Genomic DNA, 15486 nt, shown 5'->3' with positions numbered 1-15486 from the left:
ATTTTTCTTATGAAAAACTGATGCCTGGAGAGACTGACTAACTCACTGAGTTCCATGGGTACCAAAGGACAAAGACACATGTTCTGGAAGTCCTACTTCTTTTTCTACTAACTCATAATAACTAACCCTTTGATAATACAATGGAGCCAACTCTAAGCAGTAGAATCTTAGAAGACCACAATGAGCATTCACATGGCCTTATGACCTCACTTTAATCAGGTTAAAACAATTATCAGCTCTTTAACTATTTATGGATTTGCAAATCATAATTAATTTTTTAATCACATGGAATAACTGGCATTAATTCAAGGGATTCTAACAAGTCAAAAGACAAAAGGAGATGTAGCCTCTTCTCGGTCATCTTTGTGACACTGCTACGTCTGGTGGTACACTCCTGTGGTCTATATAGCTGAGAAGTACTTTTGAGAAAATTTAAATGTTAAAGAAGTAAGAAAGTCAATTAGACTATATTAAAACAAAACAAAACAAAACAGCAATTTCTCTGTATTTTAAGGCCAAAATAACAGAGAAAAATTTTCTCTATTTACCTCAGTAATTGGCTGCCCCTGGTGTGTTGTCAAATCAAGCTCTTGAGGGCGTGTCACTTTGTCAATATCCAAAGAATCCATGCTGGAGGCTGCGGACGTGATGCTTGAACGGGATGAGTTGCTGATGGAGCGAGCTTCAGCGTCACTCACAGTGCCTGCCGACGCGGTCCTTCTGTGCTGATTTGTCCCTGAAGGCTTCGAGTCTTCTACAGACTGCTGAGCAGCCTCGTCCATGCTCAAGGACGCTTGTTCCAACTGTGCAGTGATGTCATCCAGGGAGTAGTTAGCATGGGAAGGCTTAGTTGTCCTGTTAGAGGAAGATGACGTTCCTCTCAGGGTGCCATGTTTTGATGAATGTCGGCTAGCTGGCAGCTTCTGGGTAACTTTTGGTTCTGTGACTTGACGCTTCCTATCTCCTGAGCCAATGCTGCTGAGCTCCTGCTCTATAGAGCAGAGATCGGCCATCAGGGCATCCAGATCCACAGTCTCACCCTGATTTAGAGCTTCTACAGAGAAGACAAAAGTTCCAGAACATAATCAAATCTATACACTCTATTATAAATTAGCCACAGGCAGTGGGGAAAAAAAGTAAAACAATTCATTTCATTGGACCTAAAATCAATCAAATAAAGTACTTAACAGGTTTTGTTTTAAGTCCTGAGAGAATTTTTAGAAGCAAATTTAAGATCTCTGGAAAGGAAAATAAAGTTGTAAGTTTAAAGACAAAATACTGAAAACCCCTTGTATTATTCCATGGTTTTATCCCAACCTCTCTTTGTGCTACCGTGCTGGCTTGACACCAACATGTGAGAGTCATCTGAAAGGAGGAACCTTGATTGAGGAAAGGCCTCCTAAGACTGGCTGTGAGGTACTTTCTTAATTAGTGGAGCCCATTTTGTGGGCAGTGCCATCCCAGGGCAGGTGGTCCTGGCTTTCATAAGAAAACAGGCTGAGTCAGCCAGGGGAACCAAGGCAGTAGGCAGCACCCTCCAGGCCTGTTTCAGCTCCTGCCTCCAGGTTCCTGCTGTCTACGTTCCTGCCCTGACTTCCTTCAATGAAAGAAGTATACGCCAAATCTTTGCTTCCCAATTTGCTTTTGGTTATGGTGCTTTATCACAGCAATAAAAACCCAAGGCAACTATTAATATGGTCAATATCCATGAAAATATACTTATTACCAAAAGAGAGAAGGGCATAAAGAAGAAAGTCTAAAAAAAATTAGAACATTTATTGCAAACACTAAGAAGTGACTAGGTACATTAAATACAGGTCACACAGGCTGGTTTTTAAATTATTAAGAAAAATATTCTTTAGATTTTAATCCAGTCAGAAAACAATTACAATCAGATTGCTGTGGGCTTTCTCCTTAGCATGCCCTGTATCAAGTATTAAATACATGACAAGACATACATACATGCTATGTTCTAGTTTCTTTTTCTGTGATTAATCTGAATATGCATAAGTTAACTCAGAATGAAGAGATGGCTCAATAGCTAACAGCATGTACTGCTCTTCCAGAGAACCTGAATTCCATTCCTAGTACCCACATTAAATGGTTCTGGTTTCTACTGGGACCTGCACTCATGTTTATACCTAGATACACACACACACACACACACACACACACACATGAACTTTTAAAAAAGATAACAACTCAGTGAAGTTACGTATATAATTTTTATGCTGTTTGACATTTAGAATTGCATTTCTGTTATTCCTCTATTATAGAACTTTACTTAATCAAATCTTACCATTCAAGTTGTATATGGAGAAACGGTAAGAAAAGTTGGCCATATTTGTTTCTTGACGAAGAGGAGATCTTTTTACTGGTTCTTTGGGCTTGTCAGAATCCAAACTCTTTAAAATAAGAAAGTTTAACAAGTTGTATTAATGAGAGTTTTCATTACACAAAAAAGATGAGTGAACTGCCACACTGTCTTAGAGTTCCTCTCGATGTGATGAAAAGACCATAACCAAAAAGCAAGTTAGAGAGGAAAGGCTTTATTTAGCTTACACTTCCAGATCACTGTTTGTCATCTAAAGGGACATCTAAAAGAACAGGACAGGAACAGGAACATGAAGGCAGGAGCTGATGCAGAGGCCACAGACAGGTGATGCTTATTGTTTTGCTGAATTGGCTTTCTTTCTTTCTTTCTTTCTTTCTTTCTTTCTTTCTTTCTTTCTTTCTTTCTTTCTTTCTTTCTTTCTTTCTTTCTTTTTAAATTTATTGATATATTTATTTACATTTCAAATGATTTCCCCTTTTCTGGACCCCCCACTCCCCGAAAGTCCCATCAGTCCCCTTCCCTCCCCCTGTTTTCCCACCCAACCCTTCCCACTTCCCTGTTCTGATTTTGCTCTATACTGCTTCACTGAGTCTTTCCAGAACACCACCCGCCCAGGGATGGCACCGCTCACAGTGGGCTGGGCCCTCCTCCATCAATCACTAAGTGAGTGTAGTAATATGCCTACAAGCTTGTTTACAGCCCATCTTATGAAGTATTTCCTTGAGCTTCCCTCCTGTCAGATGATTTTATCTTGTGTCAAGTTGACATAAAACTATCCAGCATACATACATAAGAAGCTAAAGTTTCTTCAAAATGATAGCCCCAAGGAAAAACATAATTGGTTTTCACTAGTTATCTCTAATTTCTAAATATATACTTACTTTTAATACACCATGGATTCAAAACTGCCACAGTTCAGGGTATATCTTCTCAAATATATCAATTAGTCAATGATTTTATTCTATTTAAGTGCACTATGAAGTATATGATACTGACATGGTAAAGAACCATGAAGAAAGTTTGGCTGTCTCTTCCCTCAAAGGATTATGTTTCTGATCTAGCACAGCTTCGTTTACAAAGGACAAGTATGGTCTTCATTCCCTCCCTCCCTCCCTGCCTTTGTGGTGTGGGGACTGAGCCTAAGGCCCTGTGCATGGCACTCAGACCCAGCACCAGGCCGTGCTCCCAGTCCTCACCACCTTCTTACAGTGGTCCTCCTTTCACTTGTAACCTTTCTACAATAAGGAAAAAAAGGGACTCTGAACAGAAAATGACAACAGTGACAGAGGAGGGGGAGGGAAAAAAATCCAACTGTTCAAAGCTAGAATAGTCTTTTACAATTAACTTCTGTTTAAATTTCATATAAAATAAATCCAAGTTTTAAAAAAGAACTTTGGTGCTGGGCATGGTAGCACTTTGGAGGCAGAGGCAGGCAGATATCTGTGAGTTTGAGGTCATTCTGGTCTATAGAACGAGTCCCAGGACTACACAGAGAAACACTGTCTTGAAAAAACAAAAACTGAACTTTAGGTATTCAATTTGTAGAATTATAAAGTTACATTAGAATGCTATCTATCTATATTATTTACCTATCTCAAGATTTTATAGCTCCTACAAATAATGCCCATCTTACTCTCCTTGTAGCCCAAGCAGAGCTAAAACTCACTGTATACAGCAGAAAATGATCTTAAATGAAGATGACCGCTAGAGCGCTAGGATTACAGTCAGATGCTACCACGCTGCCTTAAGTGGTACTGAGAGTGGTACCTGTCTCTGTGCTGCGGGGAAGCATACACACTCCCAGTCTCCATTCTGTTTTAAAGATTTATCTTTATGTGTATGAGTACTTTGTCTGAATGTATGTAAATGCACTGTGATGATCTGAATATGCTTGGCTCAGGGAAGAGGCGTGAAGTTCTAAACTCTCAAATATGTCCCTGTGTCATATTCCTCCAGCAAGGCCATGCCACCCCTTATAACCTCTCCAACAGAGCTACTGACGTGGGACTTCTTATTCAAACCACCTCGCCAGCATATAACTGGACACCTAGTCATCATCTTTATGACAACACTGCTTCTGTAAAGAAAGTTAAGAATTAAGAAGTGGCTCAGTTACGTGCTTATAACAGATGCATGAGGACCTGAGTTTAGATCTGCAGCACCCATATAAAAGATGGGCATGTACGCCTGGGGGGTGCCTGTCAACTTGGCATGGGGAGGCAGGGACATAAAGATCCCGGGGCTTGCTTGTTAGCCAGTCTAGACATTGGTGAGCCTCAGGTTCAACAAGAGACGGTTTCAAAAATTAAGAGTGAGGTCCAGAGAGATAACTTAGAAGGTTAATGTAGTGAGAATTTTGGTTTCTAAAAGAAAACACAGAAATAGGAATGTGCATTCATTTTAATCTCAGGTGTGGGGACATGGGGCTTTCTGCAGACTTTCTGCAGCAGCTGCCTATAATCTGCCTCGTGCTCTAGCAGAGGTGTGATTTCGTCAGCTGCAGATAATTTTTGTGATTGTGTTACATTTGGAATTCTGGGCCCCTGAGATGTAGAGGGCTGGGGAGGGAAGAGGTGGGGTGAGAGGGAAGGCTGGGGATGGCTATTGGTAGCAGTTTGTTAAGGAGTCATGCTCAAAGAAGAAAGAAGAAATATCCTGCTGGCGAAGATCAAACCTGATGCTCCAATCAGCAAGAAGTCGTCTAATGATAATTAATGTTGCCCCCTTTCCTTTCTATCCTTTTGTCTATCCTGTCTAGTGTTAGAGGTTGAAAGGGTGGAGAAGGGCGGAAGAAAGAATACACGAGGTAGCAAAGACAGTTACAGGTTATGGCCCTTGTCATCAAGCCTTAAATTCAATCCCTGAGACCTACATGGTAGAAAGAGAGAACCAACTCCACAAGTTCTCCTCTGACCTCCATATACTCCACAGCATGCAGCCCCCACCTCCATACAATATAAACATGGCATAAAAATAGAGGTAGATACTGGATATAATGGCTAATCTCAGTTATCAAGTTGGCTGTATCTGTAATAAAATAAAATTCAGCAGCTGTGCACAGCTGTGAGGGATTTTCTTGATTGTATTATTTGAGATGGGAAGGCCCACCCTAAATATGGCCCATACCTACCTTCTGGTGGCAGCTCACTTAAAAGGACATGAAAGAAAGAAGCTTTTGCCTTTTTGACTCCTTGCCTAACCTCTCACTGGCAGGTTCATCTATCTTGTGGCTAAGTTATTCCTTTGATGGTATTAGAATCTACTTCTTTAGGCTCCAACATAGACTAAACACTAGGAGCTCTCTAGGAATACCCAGGACTCCAGCGCCAGAATGGGAGTGCTGAGACCTGTACCTCTGGACTGAACAATTACTGAATTCTTGCCCTTCCCATCAGGACCAGCCATTGATACAGGCTGGATCAGTCTGTAAAAACTCTAATAACCACCCTCCTTTAATATATATGCATTCATTCTACCAGTTCTGTTCCTTAAGAGAATGCTGAATAATCCACCAGATGTCAACCTCTGGACTCTCTATACATGGATCCATACTCACATGCCTGTCACTGAGAACTGTAGAGAAGGAAATTAAATAGAAATAGCTTGGTACTTACAGATATCAAAAGACAGTTTGATAAATTGTTGCCTTTCCTTAATTAGCTTGTAGTAGTTAGGATGAGAACTGCTCCCATAGGCTCATATATTTGAGTGTTTGGTTTCCAGGCATGGCCTTATAGGAGGAGGTGTGTCACTGGGGATAGGCTTCAAGGTTTCCAAAGCCCAGCTAGGTCTAGTTCCTTATTCTGACTCCAGCTAAAGGAGTTTGGCAGCTCAAGTCTTCCTTGAACTCAAGTAAAACCAACCTGAGCTACATGAGGAGGGCCCATCTCAAAAACTAAGCAACCATACATCACCGTGTCCGCAACAAGAAATCTACAGCCCAATAAAACAAATAACAACAAAATCCAAACACACTTTTAGAACTATTCTAAATGTAGCCTGAATAAACTTTTATCAGTATTTTGAAAATATGAACTAGAAAATACAAATGTCATAAAATGTATTTAAATTGGTTATAAAACAAAAAATGTCAAAATTTAGATATTTAAACTTTAGACTTTAAAATTGTCTTAGTTTACAATCTCAAATTTGTAAAAGAGATATTAACTCTCCTCTCAGATTAAGATAAACTGTGTTAAAGAACTGTTTTTTAAACACTAGAATGACTACAGAAAAGGGAGACAGCTCAGTTGGCAAACCACCTGCAAGAACAAGGACATGTATTTAACTCCTAAACACAAATCTAAATGGTGGTGGGCACTTGTAATCCTAGTCCTGGGGAGGCAGACATAGCAAGACTTCCTGGGGTCTAGCCTAATTGGTAAGCATTTGCCAATGAAAGTGTTATCATATCTGGATACTTCTTAGGGAGCTCATTCTGACTTTTTCCTACTTTCTTCTGAGCACCTTTCCCCCACTCTAACCCTGGTGCTTAAGCTTATATTAAACTTATCCCCAATTAAAAAATCTTCCAATTCTGCTTCATTAAAGGGGGGAGGGGCTAGGGGAAAAGAAGAGGGGAGAGAGAGAGAGAGAGAGAGAGAGAGAGAGAGAAAGAGAGAAAGAGAGAGAGAGAGCATCTATGTTTCAAAGAAGTGGTGCCTTTGAAGAAAAACCCCAAGGCTATCCTGTTTCTACCTGCATGTACATGAACACATAGATGAACATGCACATCACATATACATGTTCACATAAGCACATTTAAATAATAACCGTAAAAGACACTATCTTGCATTGTAAAGTTTCTATCATCTACCTGTTAGTGTTTTTCTTTCAGCAATATTTAAAACTTAGCCTGTATCCTTATCTTTTGTCTGTACATGAAATGTTAGACAGGAAGTGATGGCTTCCAATCTTCAACCAGTTTTCAACACGTCTAACCTGAGTGAGTCTGTCCAGTTCCCCAAGCCAGGCCCCAAACATTTTATCCAGGTCCTGGTCTTCCTTATCACTGTCCTCTTCGGCCCCATGGTCGACCTCTTCATCAGATAATTGCTCCATCTGAAATACAGATATTTGTGTTCAATGAGCAGTCGCAAATCTAACTTAAAAAGAATCCATATGCAGTACAAGGTCTGTTGTATGATGTGACTCTCTGAAATCAAATCTTCAAAATTAAATCATATCATAAGAAAACAGAAACGATTAGCAATGAAGACAATGTTGACAAGCAGAAACAAGGAAGGAAGCTTCAGTTCTTTAAGGAACAGGGGAGACTGGGAAGTTAGTTCCCTCAAGAAAGGGAAACTATCAAATTATGACTAGATTCACAAATAACAATTTCTAAAATAATATAGAGTACTCCTTTAGGTTAGCAGAATGTAACTGTAGTATCCATCTCTCTGCTGACAGGCTCTATAATATACTTTTAAAACTTCAACAGAATTCCATAAATATTAGGCCATTTTGTAGTCTATGATAAAATTTCACTTAAATTTCCTGATCCAGTGCATGAGGACAATGATGTTCTGAATCAGAGACCATTCTGTACCTCAAGTCATGTACAACATGGAGAGCATGCAGAATTATTGAAGATACAATAAAATTCAAGTCACTAGCAGGTAAAGCTCTGCAAATTCCTAGCCTTCGGAGACCTTTCCTCATTGTTTCTTTCTCTTTCTTAGAGTTTTTGAGACAGCTAAACTCTGTCTCAAAACAGTTTTCTTTGTGTAGCCTTGGCTGTCCTGGAACTCGCTCTGTAGACCAGGCTGGCCTCAAGCTCAGAGATCTGCCTGCTTCTGCCTCCAAGTGCTTGATTGAAGACATGCACCATCTGGCTCCCCTCACCATTTCTTGTTTCCTCAGTCTTCCAGCTTTCTAGACACCCTGTCTTGCTTGTTGGAACATACAGACATGCTCCAGCCCCTAGCTTTTTCAGTGTCAGATCTCTGACCTGGAACTCCTTCCTTCAGATGTGTACCCTTGCTTCATTCAGGTTTCTGCCTAAATAAGCATCTCATCAAAATAGCACTCCACCCTTGTTACATTCCAGCCCTTGTATGGTTTTAGTTTTCTTCATATTAGTTTTTTTTTTGTGTGTGAGGGGGGTGAGTTGGGGTGGGCTGGAAGAGAGACATAGTTTATGTAGGGCTGGCTTTCCTAGAACTCCATGTAGATCAGGCTGACCGTGACTCAGAGATCTGCCCACCTCTGTTTCCCAAGTGCTGAGACTAAAGGTGGGCACTACACCTGGCTTCTTTTAATAGTCACACTTATTGTTTCTCTTCTTCACTGGAAGGAAAGATTCTTAACTTCTGTATCTATATACTTTGAGTAGCTGGCACTTGGATCACAGTCATGTCATTAAGTTTCTGTTTAATAAATGAGTATTAAAACACACACACACACACACACCACCACCACCACCACCACCACCCACTTTTTAAAACGACCCTAAGAGCATAATTTAAGAACGAAGCCCATAAAATAAATATTATTATACAAATAATAAAGGACAGACAAAAACACTGAGTCTTAGTCACTTAGGACAGGTAGGTGCTTCATAAAGTACTCTTTCATTAGAATCTGGACAGATGACCCAGGGTTTAAGACACAGGTTCCATATCCAAGCCCATGGTTGCTTGTGACTGCAGTTCCAAGGAATCTGATGCCCTCTTCTGGCTTCCACACACACAGTCCACAAGCTCAGATACATACACATAAGTTGTTTTAAAAAAGCAAAACAGAACTTTTAATTTAATCTTACACACTTTTTTTTTTTTTGAGACAGGGTATCATACAGTTGAGGCTGGCTTCACACTTCTCAAACTCTAAGTAGCCAAGGATGACCATAAACTTCTGATCCTCTTGCTTCCAATTCCTTAGTGTCGTGATTTACAGGTGTACACATTAGAATGTATGGGGTGCTGGGCATGGAACCAAGGGCTTCTTGAATGTTAAATAAGCACTATAGTAAGCAAACTATGTTCCCAGCATTAGCTTAACCTAGTGTAACTTAAATAGTTACATCAACTATTTAAGACTTTATTCAACTGCAAATGAAGAAAATTGTGCTGAGAACAATTAAGTAATTTTTCCCAGTATATAGTAAGTAAGAGTGTGAAAACTTGTATGACTTATTTACTATATTAGTGGTTTTTGAACTATTTTAGAGTTGTTTTTACTAGCTACCATGTATATAGATACGTTTGAGAAGTATACACTTTTTTAAATATCTCATTTTCTTTCAATAACATTTATTGAGTAGCTCTCATATGACAGCACTATGCTAAGAACAGAACACTACTACAAGGTTGGCTAAAACCCATTTCCTAGTGGAACCTTATTCTACAGGCATGAGGAATGTACATTCAGGAGGACAACTTGTGGGAACTGGTTCTCTTCAACATGGGTATCCTAGGGGTGAAACTCAGGTTGTCCAGCATAGTGGCAAGCACCTTATCTGTGGAATCATCTTGCCAGTCCTGTTAAAGGGGGTGGGGGGAAACCCTAGTAATCTACCATTGTTATATGTTAGGCAGTAAATAACTATGCTCAATTATTTTTTAAAGATTTATTTATTCATATTAATGTATATGAGTACACTGTTACTATCTTCAGACACACCAGAAGAGGCCATCGAACCCCATTACAGATGGTTGTGAGCCACCATGTGATTGCTGGGAATTGAACTCAGGACTTCTGGAAGAGCAGCCAGTGCCCTTAACCACTGAGCCATCTCCATTATGCTCAATTATTAAGGGTCAGAAACTATAGTATATATAGTAAACTCAACTGCACACAATGTAACTATGCATTGAGTATAGTTTAGTGTGGAGCAACATTATTCTTGCTAAATTTTCCATGAAACTAATTATTCATGCCCATTTCTCCTATTAATATTTTGTGTTTAGGAGTCTGATTTATTATTCAATTTCTTCTTTGAGAGTGGAGGGAATTGTGATTATCCAGAAGGGTAGCCTATCCTTAAGACGCTGGATAAGTATTTTCTAGATAGAGTACACTATAAGGAAGAGAGGCGAGAGTGAGCAAGTTGAGGGAGGGGAGGGACGAACGAGAGGCAGAGAAAACCAAGAAGAGAACTGAGCAAGCTCCTGTCTTAGAGGCTCTGGGAAACAGATGCATGTCATTCCTCCCTCCACACCACCACTGAAGGCAACTGCATTCTTAACATGGTACAACGGGGAAAGATGCATACTGGTTTTTATTCAGAGAACAGTGGCTGTATCAAGAAGGGAAAGACCACTGGAAAGGTATTCTAAATACTAGGTAGAGATAATTATATATAAGGAAATTGAAGATCTAGGAGGAAACATAATTTACACAAGTCATAGCTTATGAAGTCCTGAGAAAAACTCATAATACATAATCATGATGCCTTACTCATTAGTTTTTTTGTCCCTTTAATTTAAAAAATGCTTTTTAAAAAAATTATGTATTCTATATTTAAAACCATTTTTTATATATTAAAAAAATCTCAGAAAGCTTTTGGGTTTTGGCTCAGAGGAAGCTGCAGTGACTTCTCAGTTCATCTGACACCAACCTCCAAAGTTTGACCCTAGTGGGATCAAAGTCCTGTACCTGAGGTACAGAGGAGTTGAGGTCTGAGCCACACCTGTGTTGGCCATCAAGTTCAGTCTAATGGGCTTGTCTCCAGAACAGTTGATGGTGACAATGCCAAGGCAACCAGTGATTAGAGAAGTCTGAGGATTGTAGTGGAACTGACAGACTGAGCTGTACCTCCTGCACTGATTGGTCATCAAAGCCCCGGAGTCATGGAGACAGAAAGCAGCAGAAAAACATTGAGCACAGTGCAAGTATCACTTTTGATGAGACTGGAAGCACTGCCTGAATGAAACCAGTCTTTATCTAGAAAACGTTCTGCAAGTATTAAGACCCTGTGCTCTGCACACACAGTCAGGGAGCTAGAATGTATATTGCTTTCATGACATTAAAGATGGCAGCAGCAGTCATGCAGTGAAATCCTCAGAGAGTCAAGATGCAACAAAAGAAAAATATTTCAATAAAAAAAAAAAAACAGCTGACCAAATAAAACAAACAACAAAAAACAAAACCAAACCCCAAACCTCAGAAAATAGTAGAGTGGGGTTACTCTTGGATCTAATATGTTCAATGTGCCAAAATCACATGAGAAGCTTCTATTTCAGTTAATATTTATGATATATTTTCTATGTGCCAGACACTAGAGAAACAGAAGGACATAATAAAGTTTAATTTCAAGTATATATACCCAGTAGGAGGACAAACAAACCAGCAAAGTAAAACACTGGTGAGTGCTATCTATAAGGCTGTGTATGTTGAGTATAGTTTAACTCAGTTTGAGAAGAAAAGAGGAAAGGGATGATTCTTCAGTGAGACAGGACAATGCACAAGGGAGAGATGGATAAGAATATTTTAGGCAGAGGAATCACTATGTGTAAGAGCATAAAGGTATCAGAAAGTAAGGATGCTGGGAATTCTAAGTGGCTTAGTGTTCTTGAGGTGAAGTATAAACTCATGGAAGAAAAGGAGGCTGGAGACAAGGGAAGCGCAGAACTACATACCATTCCAAAGAGTTAGAACAGCGCTTCTCAGCCTTCCTGATGTGTGACCCTTTAATACAGTGCCTCATGTTGTGGTTACCCCCAATCACAGAATTATTTCTCTGCTACTTCATACTTGTAATTTTGCTACCATTATAAATCATAATGTAAATATCTGATATGCAAGGTATCTGATATGCAACACAGACAAGGGTTGTGACCTCAGGTTAAGAACCTTTGAGTTAGACATTTATCCTGTAAGACAATGTTCTTCTAGCTGTGGTATATATCAGAAGTACCTGGGGGTATATGTTGTTTATCTGTTTGAAAATTTGTTTTATTTTCATTTACATGTATGTCTGTGGCTGCACAAGTTTATGTATGTTATATGTGTGGGTTAGACTCTCTCTTAGACTTGGAGGCTAAGAGAGGGAGTCAAATTTCCCTGGAGCTGAAGTTACGGATGGCTGTGAGCTGTTTGATGTGGGTGCTAGGAACTGAACTCAGTTCCTCTGAAAGAGTATTAAGTGTTCTTAACTACGATGCCATTTCTCCAGTCACCTAAAAGTCAGTGTATGTAAGCTCTTCAAGGCTTGAACGCCCTGCAAACCCCCACTACAACTACTACAGAAAACAAAACAAAAACCTTAAGATCAGGCCACAATCTCTCTCCAATGGAGGATACCCTGGTAAGCTCCACCGTCAAGAAGCCCTATATAAAGCCTGCCTCCTGCTCAGTTCTCTGCGGCTTCTTACCTGAGCAGAGGCCGTCATCCTCTTGTATCTTTCCCAATAAATCTCTTGGGTGAGATTTGTTGTGTGGTATTCCTTAGCTCCTGACTGCTAAGATACCTTTTCCCTCAAAGCTATAACACACTTACAGTATATAAATGACTTGCCTATGATCTACTAAAAACTAATGTCCAGGAGGTAAGAAATTTTAAAGAAGTCCCTCCAGGTATTATGTCCTCTAAAGCTTGACAATTAAAGTATAAATGACTGCTACAGTTACTTTTAAGAAATCAAGTGATGCAGTTTTATGTAGCTGTGATTAGGTTAAAGGTAGAACAAACTAGAATAACATTGTAGTATACTACAAAGAAATTAGGTATCACTGGGATAAAAAAATAACATACCCAATTATTTTCTTCTATTACAACACAATTGTTTACCCCTTCAGACAATTTTTGATTATTTCCAGTTATTTTCTATTAGCTTTCTCACAAAAATATGACTTGTTGAAACATTCCCTATACTGCTGTAATATAAGTAATTCTAAAGCAAACTTCAGTAGATAGAATGTGAAGACTTCCATGTTCAAGGAGTGCCTCCAACTATGCAAGATACAACTGTTACAAAGTAAAAAAAAAAAAAAAAAAAAAAACCAAAACCGCATGCACGTACACACCCACGCACACACATGCCAGAGAGAGAGAATATTATATTTAGCAAAACATAAAAAGATGAAAGGCCCCCAAATGAAGAAATAGGAAACCACACAGTGTAAAGTGGATGAAGAATAAGAGGACAAGAGGCTGTTGACTCACAGGACAGGCTAGTATCTGCTATGTTTATGTGGTCTCTCTTCTAAGCTACAATTGTACTCTTTTAATTCAGGACACTTAGTTTTGCTGTGATCTAAATGCTGAAACTTGTAAACTGCTTAAATGAAAAATGGGAATTTAAGTCTTAGAAATTGTAAAGATTGATTTAAATTTTTTCTATCCCTTAGAAGTTTTCTTTTAAATATTCTGGGCTAGAGATATGTTTCAATGGTTAAAAGCACTTGTTGCTTGCTCTTGCAGAGTACCCAAGTTTAATTCTTAGCACCCACTTTGGAAACTTACAACTATGAGTAATGGTCCAGTTCCTTGGATTAAACATCCTCTTGTGACCTCCAAAAGGCACCAAGTACAATCACAGTGCACAAACTATATATATATGTTTTGTGAGAACAGTTCTATGCATCTGGTCTTAGTTATTACTACATTTTAATTTACTACTTTATTTATTGTATGTAAGTGGGTGTGCAATGGTCCATATGTGGAGGATAAGAGAACCATACTGATATAAACACTCTTCCTTATTACAGAGTAACAAGTAGTTAATATAGATGAAATGACAGGAAAAGAAATCATGATTTTGTGATTATCATAATAAGCAAACACTGAGGTTTTTTTGTTTTGTTTTTGTTGTTTGATACAGGGTTTCTCTGTATAGCCTTGGCTGTCCTAGAATTTGACAGCCTACCCTGACCAGACTACCCTTGAACTTAGAGATTCACCTGCCTCTGTCTCTCAAGCACTGGGATTAAAGGTGTGTTCCAACACTGCCCAGCAATTAGTTGTTAAAGTAATGAAAATAAGTTATTTTTTTAATCAAGGAAGGGAATAATCAGCACACTAGAGCTAGAGAACAGAAATTTAATGAGACTACATATATTCAGAGTATTTTTTCCACAAATTACTGGGAAGACACTGCCTTAACCAAGTGATCACAGTATCACAATGTTGAGGCAAGCCAACATCACATGAGTCAGAAGTCACTGTTCTATAGTATTCCTGCCAAGAAGTAGCCAAACCATTGAAACCTTTAAAAAACTAATTGGTGTATAACTTTCAAAATCATAAAGGCTGAGGAAACTTAAGAGAGACACAATAGCTAAATGCAATGTTGGATTTTAGGTAGGAACCTAGATCCATATAAAATAGACAAAGGTTAAGTACAAAGGACAATATTAGGATGAGTGACAAAATTTACTATGTATTGTGAACTAGATCACAGTAATAAATCCATGTTATATTTTCTGATCTTGATTACACAAAGAACAATATAGTAAAGAACCCTGTCATAACGTGAATGGGAACTCATGAGGTCAGTAAGTCTCAGCACAGTGGAGAAAGACACTGCCTACAAAAATGGGGGGAATCCTTGCTAGTTATACAACTAACAGGGCATCTAGAGTACATGGGCAATTAAAGAAAACAAAACCAAAAAACTAAACATGAAATCAACGGAATCCACAGAGGGCTAAATTAAGTGAAAGGATAGCTCTCAAAAATGAAATAGCAATAGCCAATAAATGTATGAAAGAATGTTCATCTTCACTAGCTATCAGAGAAATATGAATTAAAACATTGAGATTCTATCTCACCCCAGTCAGAATGACAGCCATTAAGAAAACAGACAACGATTGGGTGATGGGGACAAAAGAGAACCCTTCAACAGGGTCGATAAGAACATCAACCACTTCGGCCACTAAGGACGTCACCACGGAAGTGTCTAGGATAACTATAAATAGACCCAGCACCATCACAGCTAGGTATTTACCCAAAGGATGTCAAATCAACATCATGCAGACACTTGCATGCCAATTGTTTTTTGCAGCTCTATTTATAATAGTTAACTATGGAACCAACCAACCTGCCTAACTATAGAGGAACTGATAAAGAAACTGTGACATATAAATACAACCGGGTTTCCTCATCTGTAAAGAAAAATGAAGTTATATGATTTGCATGAAAATGGATGTAACTGGAGATACTCAGATTACACAAATTAAACCAGTCTTTCAGAAAGATGAATACC

At 39.0% G+C, this 15486-nt stretch overlaps 1 protein-coding gene across 4 annotated transcripts in view; it reads right to left on the bottom strand.

Moving 5' to 3' along the window:
• Raph1 (Ras association (RalGDS/AF-6) and pleckstrin homology domains 1) overlaps positions 1-15486 on the bottom strand; it is an 81719-nt gene that overhangs the window by 44596 nt on the left and 21637 nt on the right. For all 4 annotated transcript variants that reach the window (XM_052192027.1, XM_052192028.1, XM_052192029.1 and 1 more), the window contains exons 2-4: positions 7277-7396; positions 2300-2405; positions 549-1054 (exon numbers count right to left, since the gene is read on the bottom strand). In XM_052192027.1, the coding sequence (XP_052047987.1) occupies positions 549-1054; positions 2300-2405; positions 7277-7396 (732 nt within the window). The remainder of the gene's footprint in view (positions 1-548; positions 1055-2299; positions 2406-7276; positions 7397-15486) is intronic.

Source organism: Apodemus sylvaticus, chromosome 9 (assembly GCF_947179515.1).
Source record: "Apodemus sylvaticus chromosome 9, mApoSyl1.1, whole genome shotgun sequence".
Taxonomy (NCBI): Eukaryota; Metazoa; Chordata; class Mammalia; order Rodentia; family Muridae; genus Apodemus; species Apodemus sylvaticus.
This window is presented reverse-complemented; position numbering and strand designations above follow the sequence as displayed.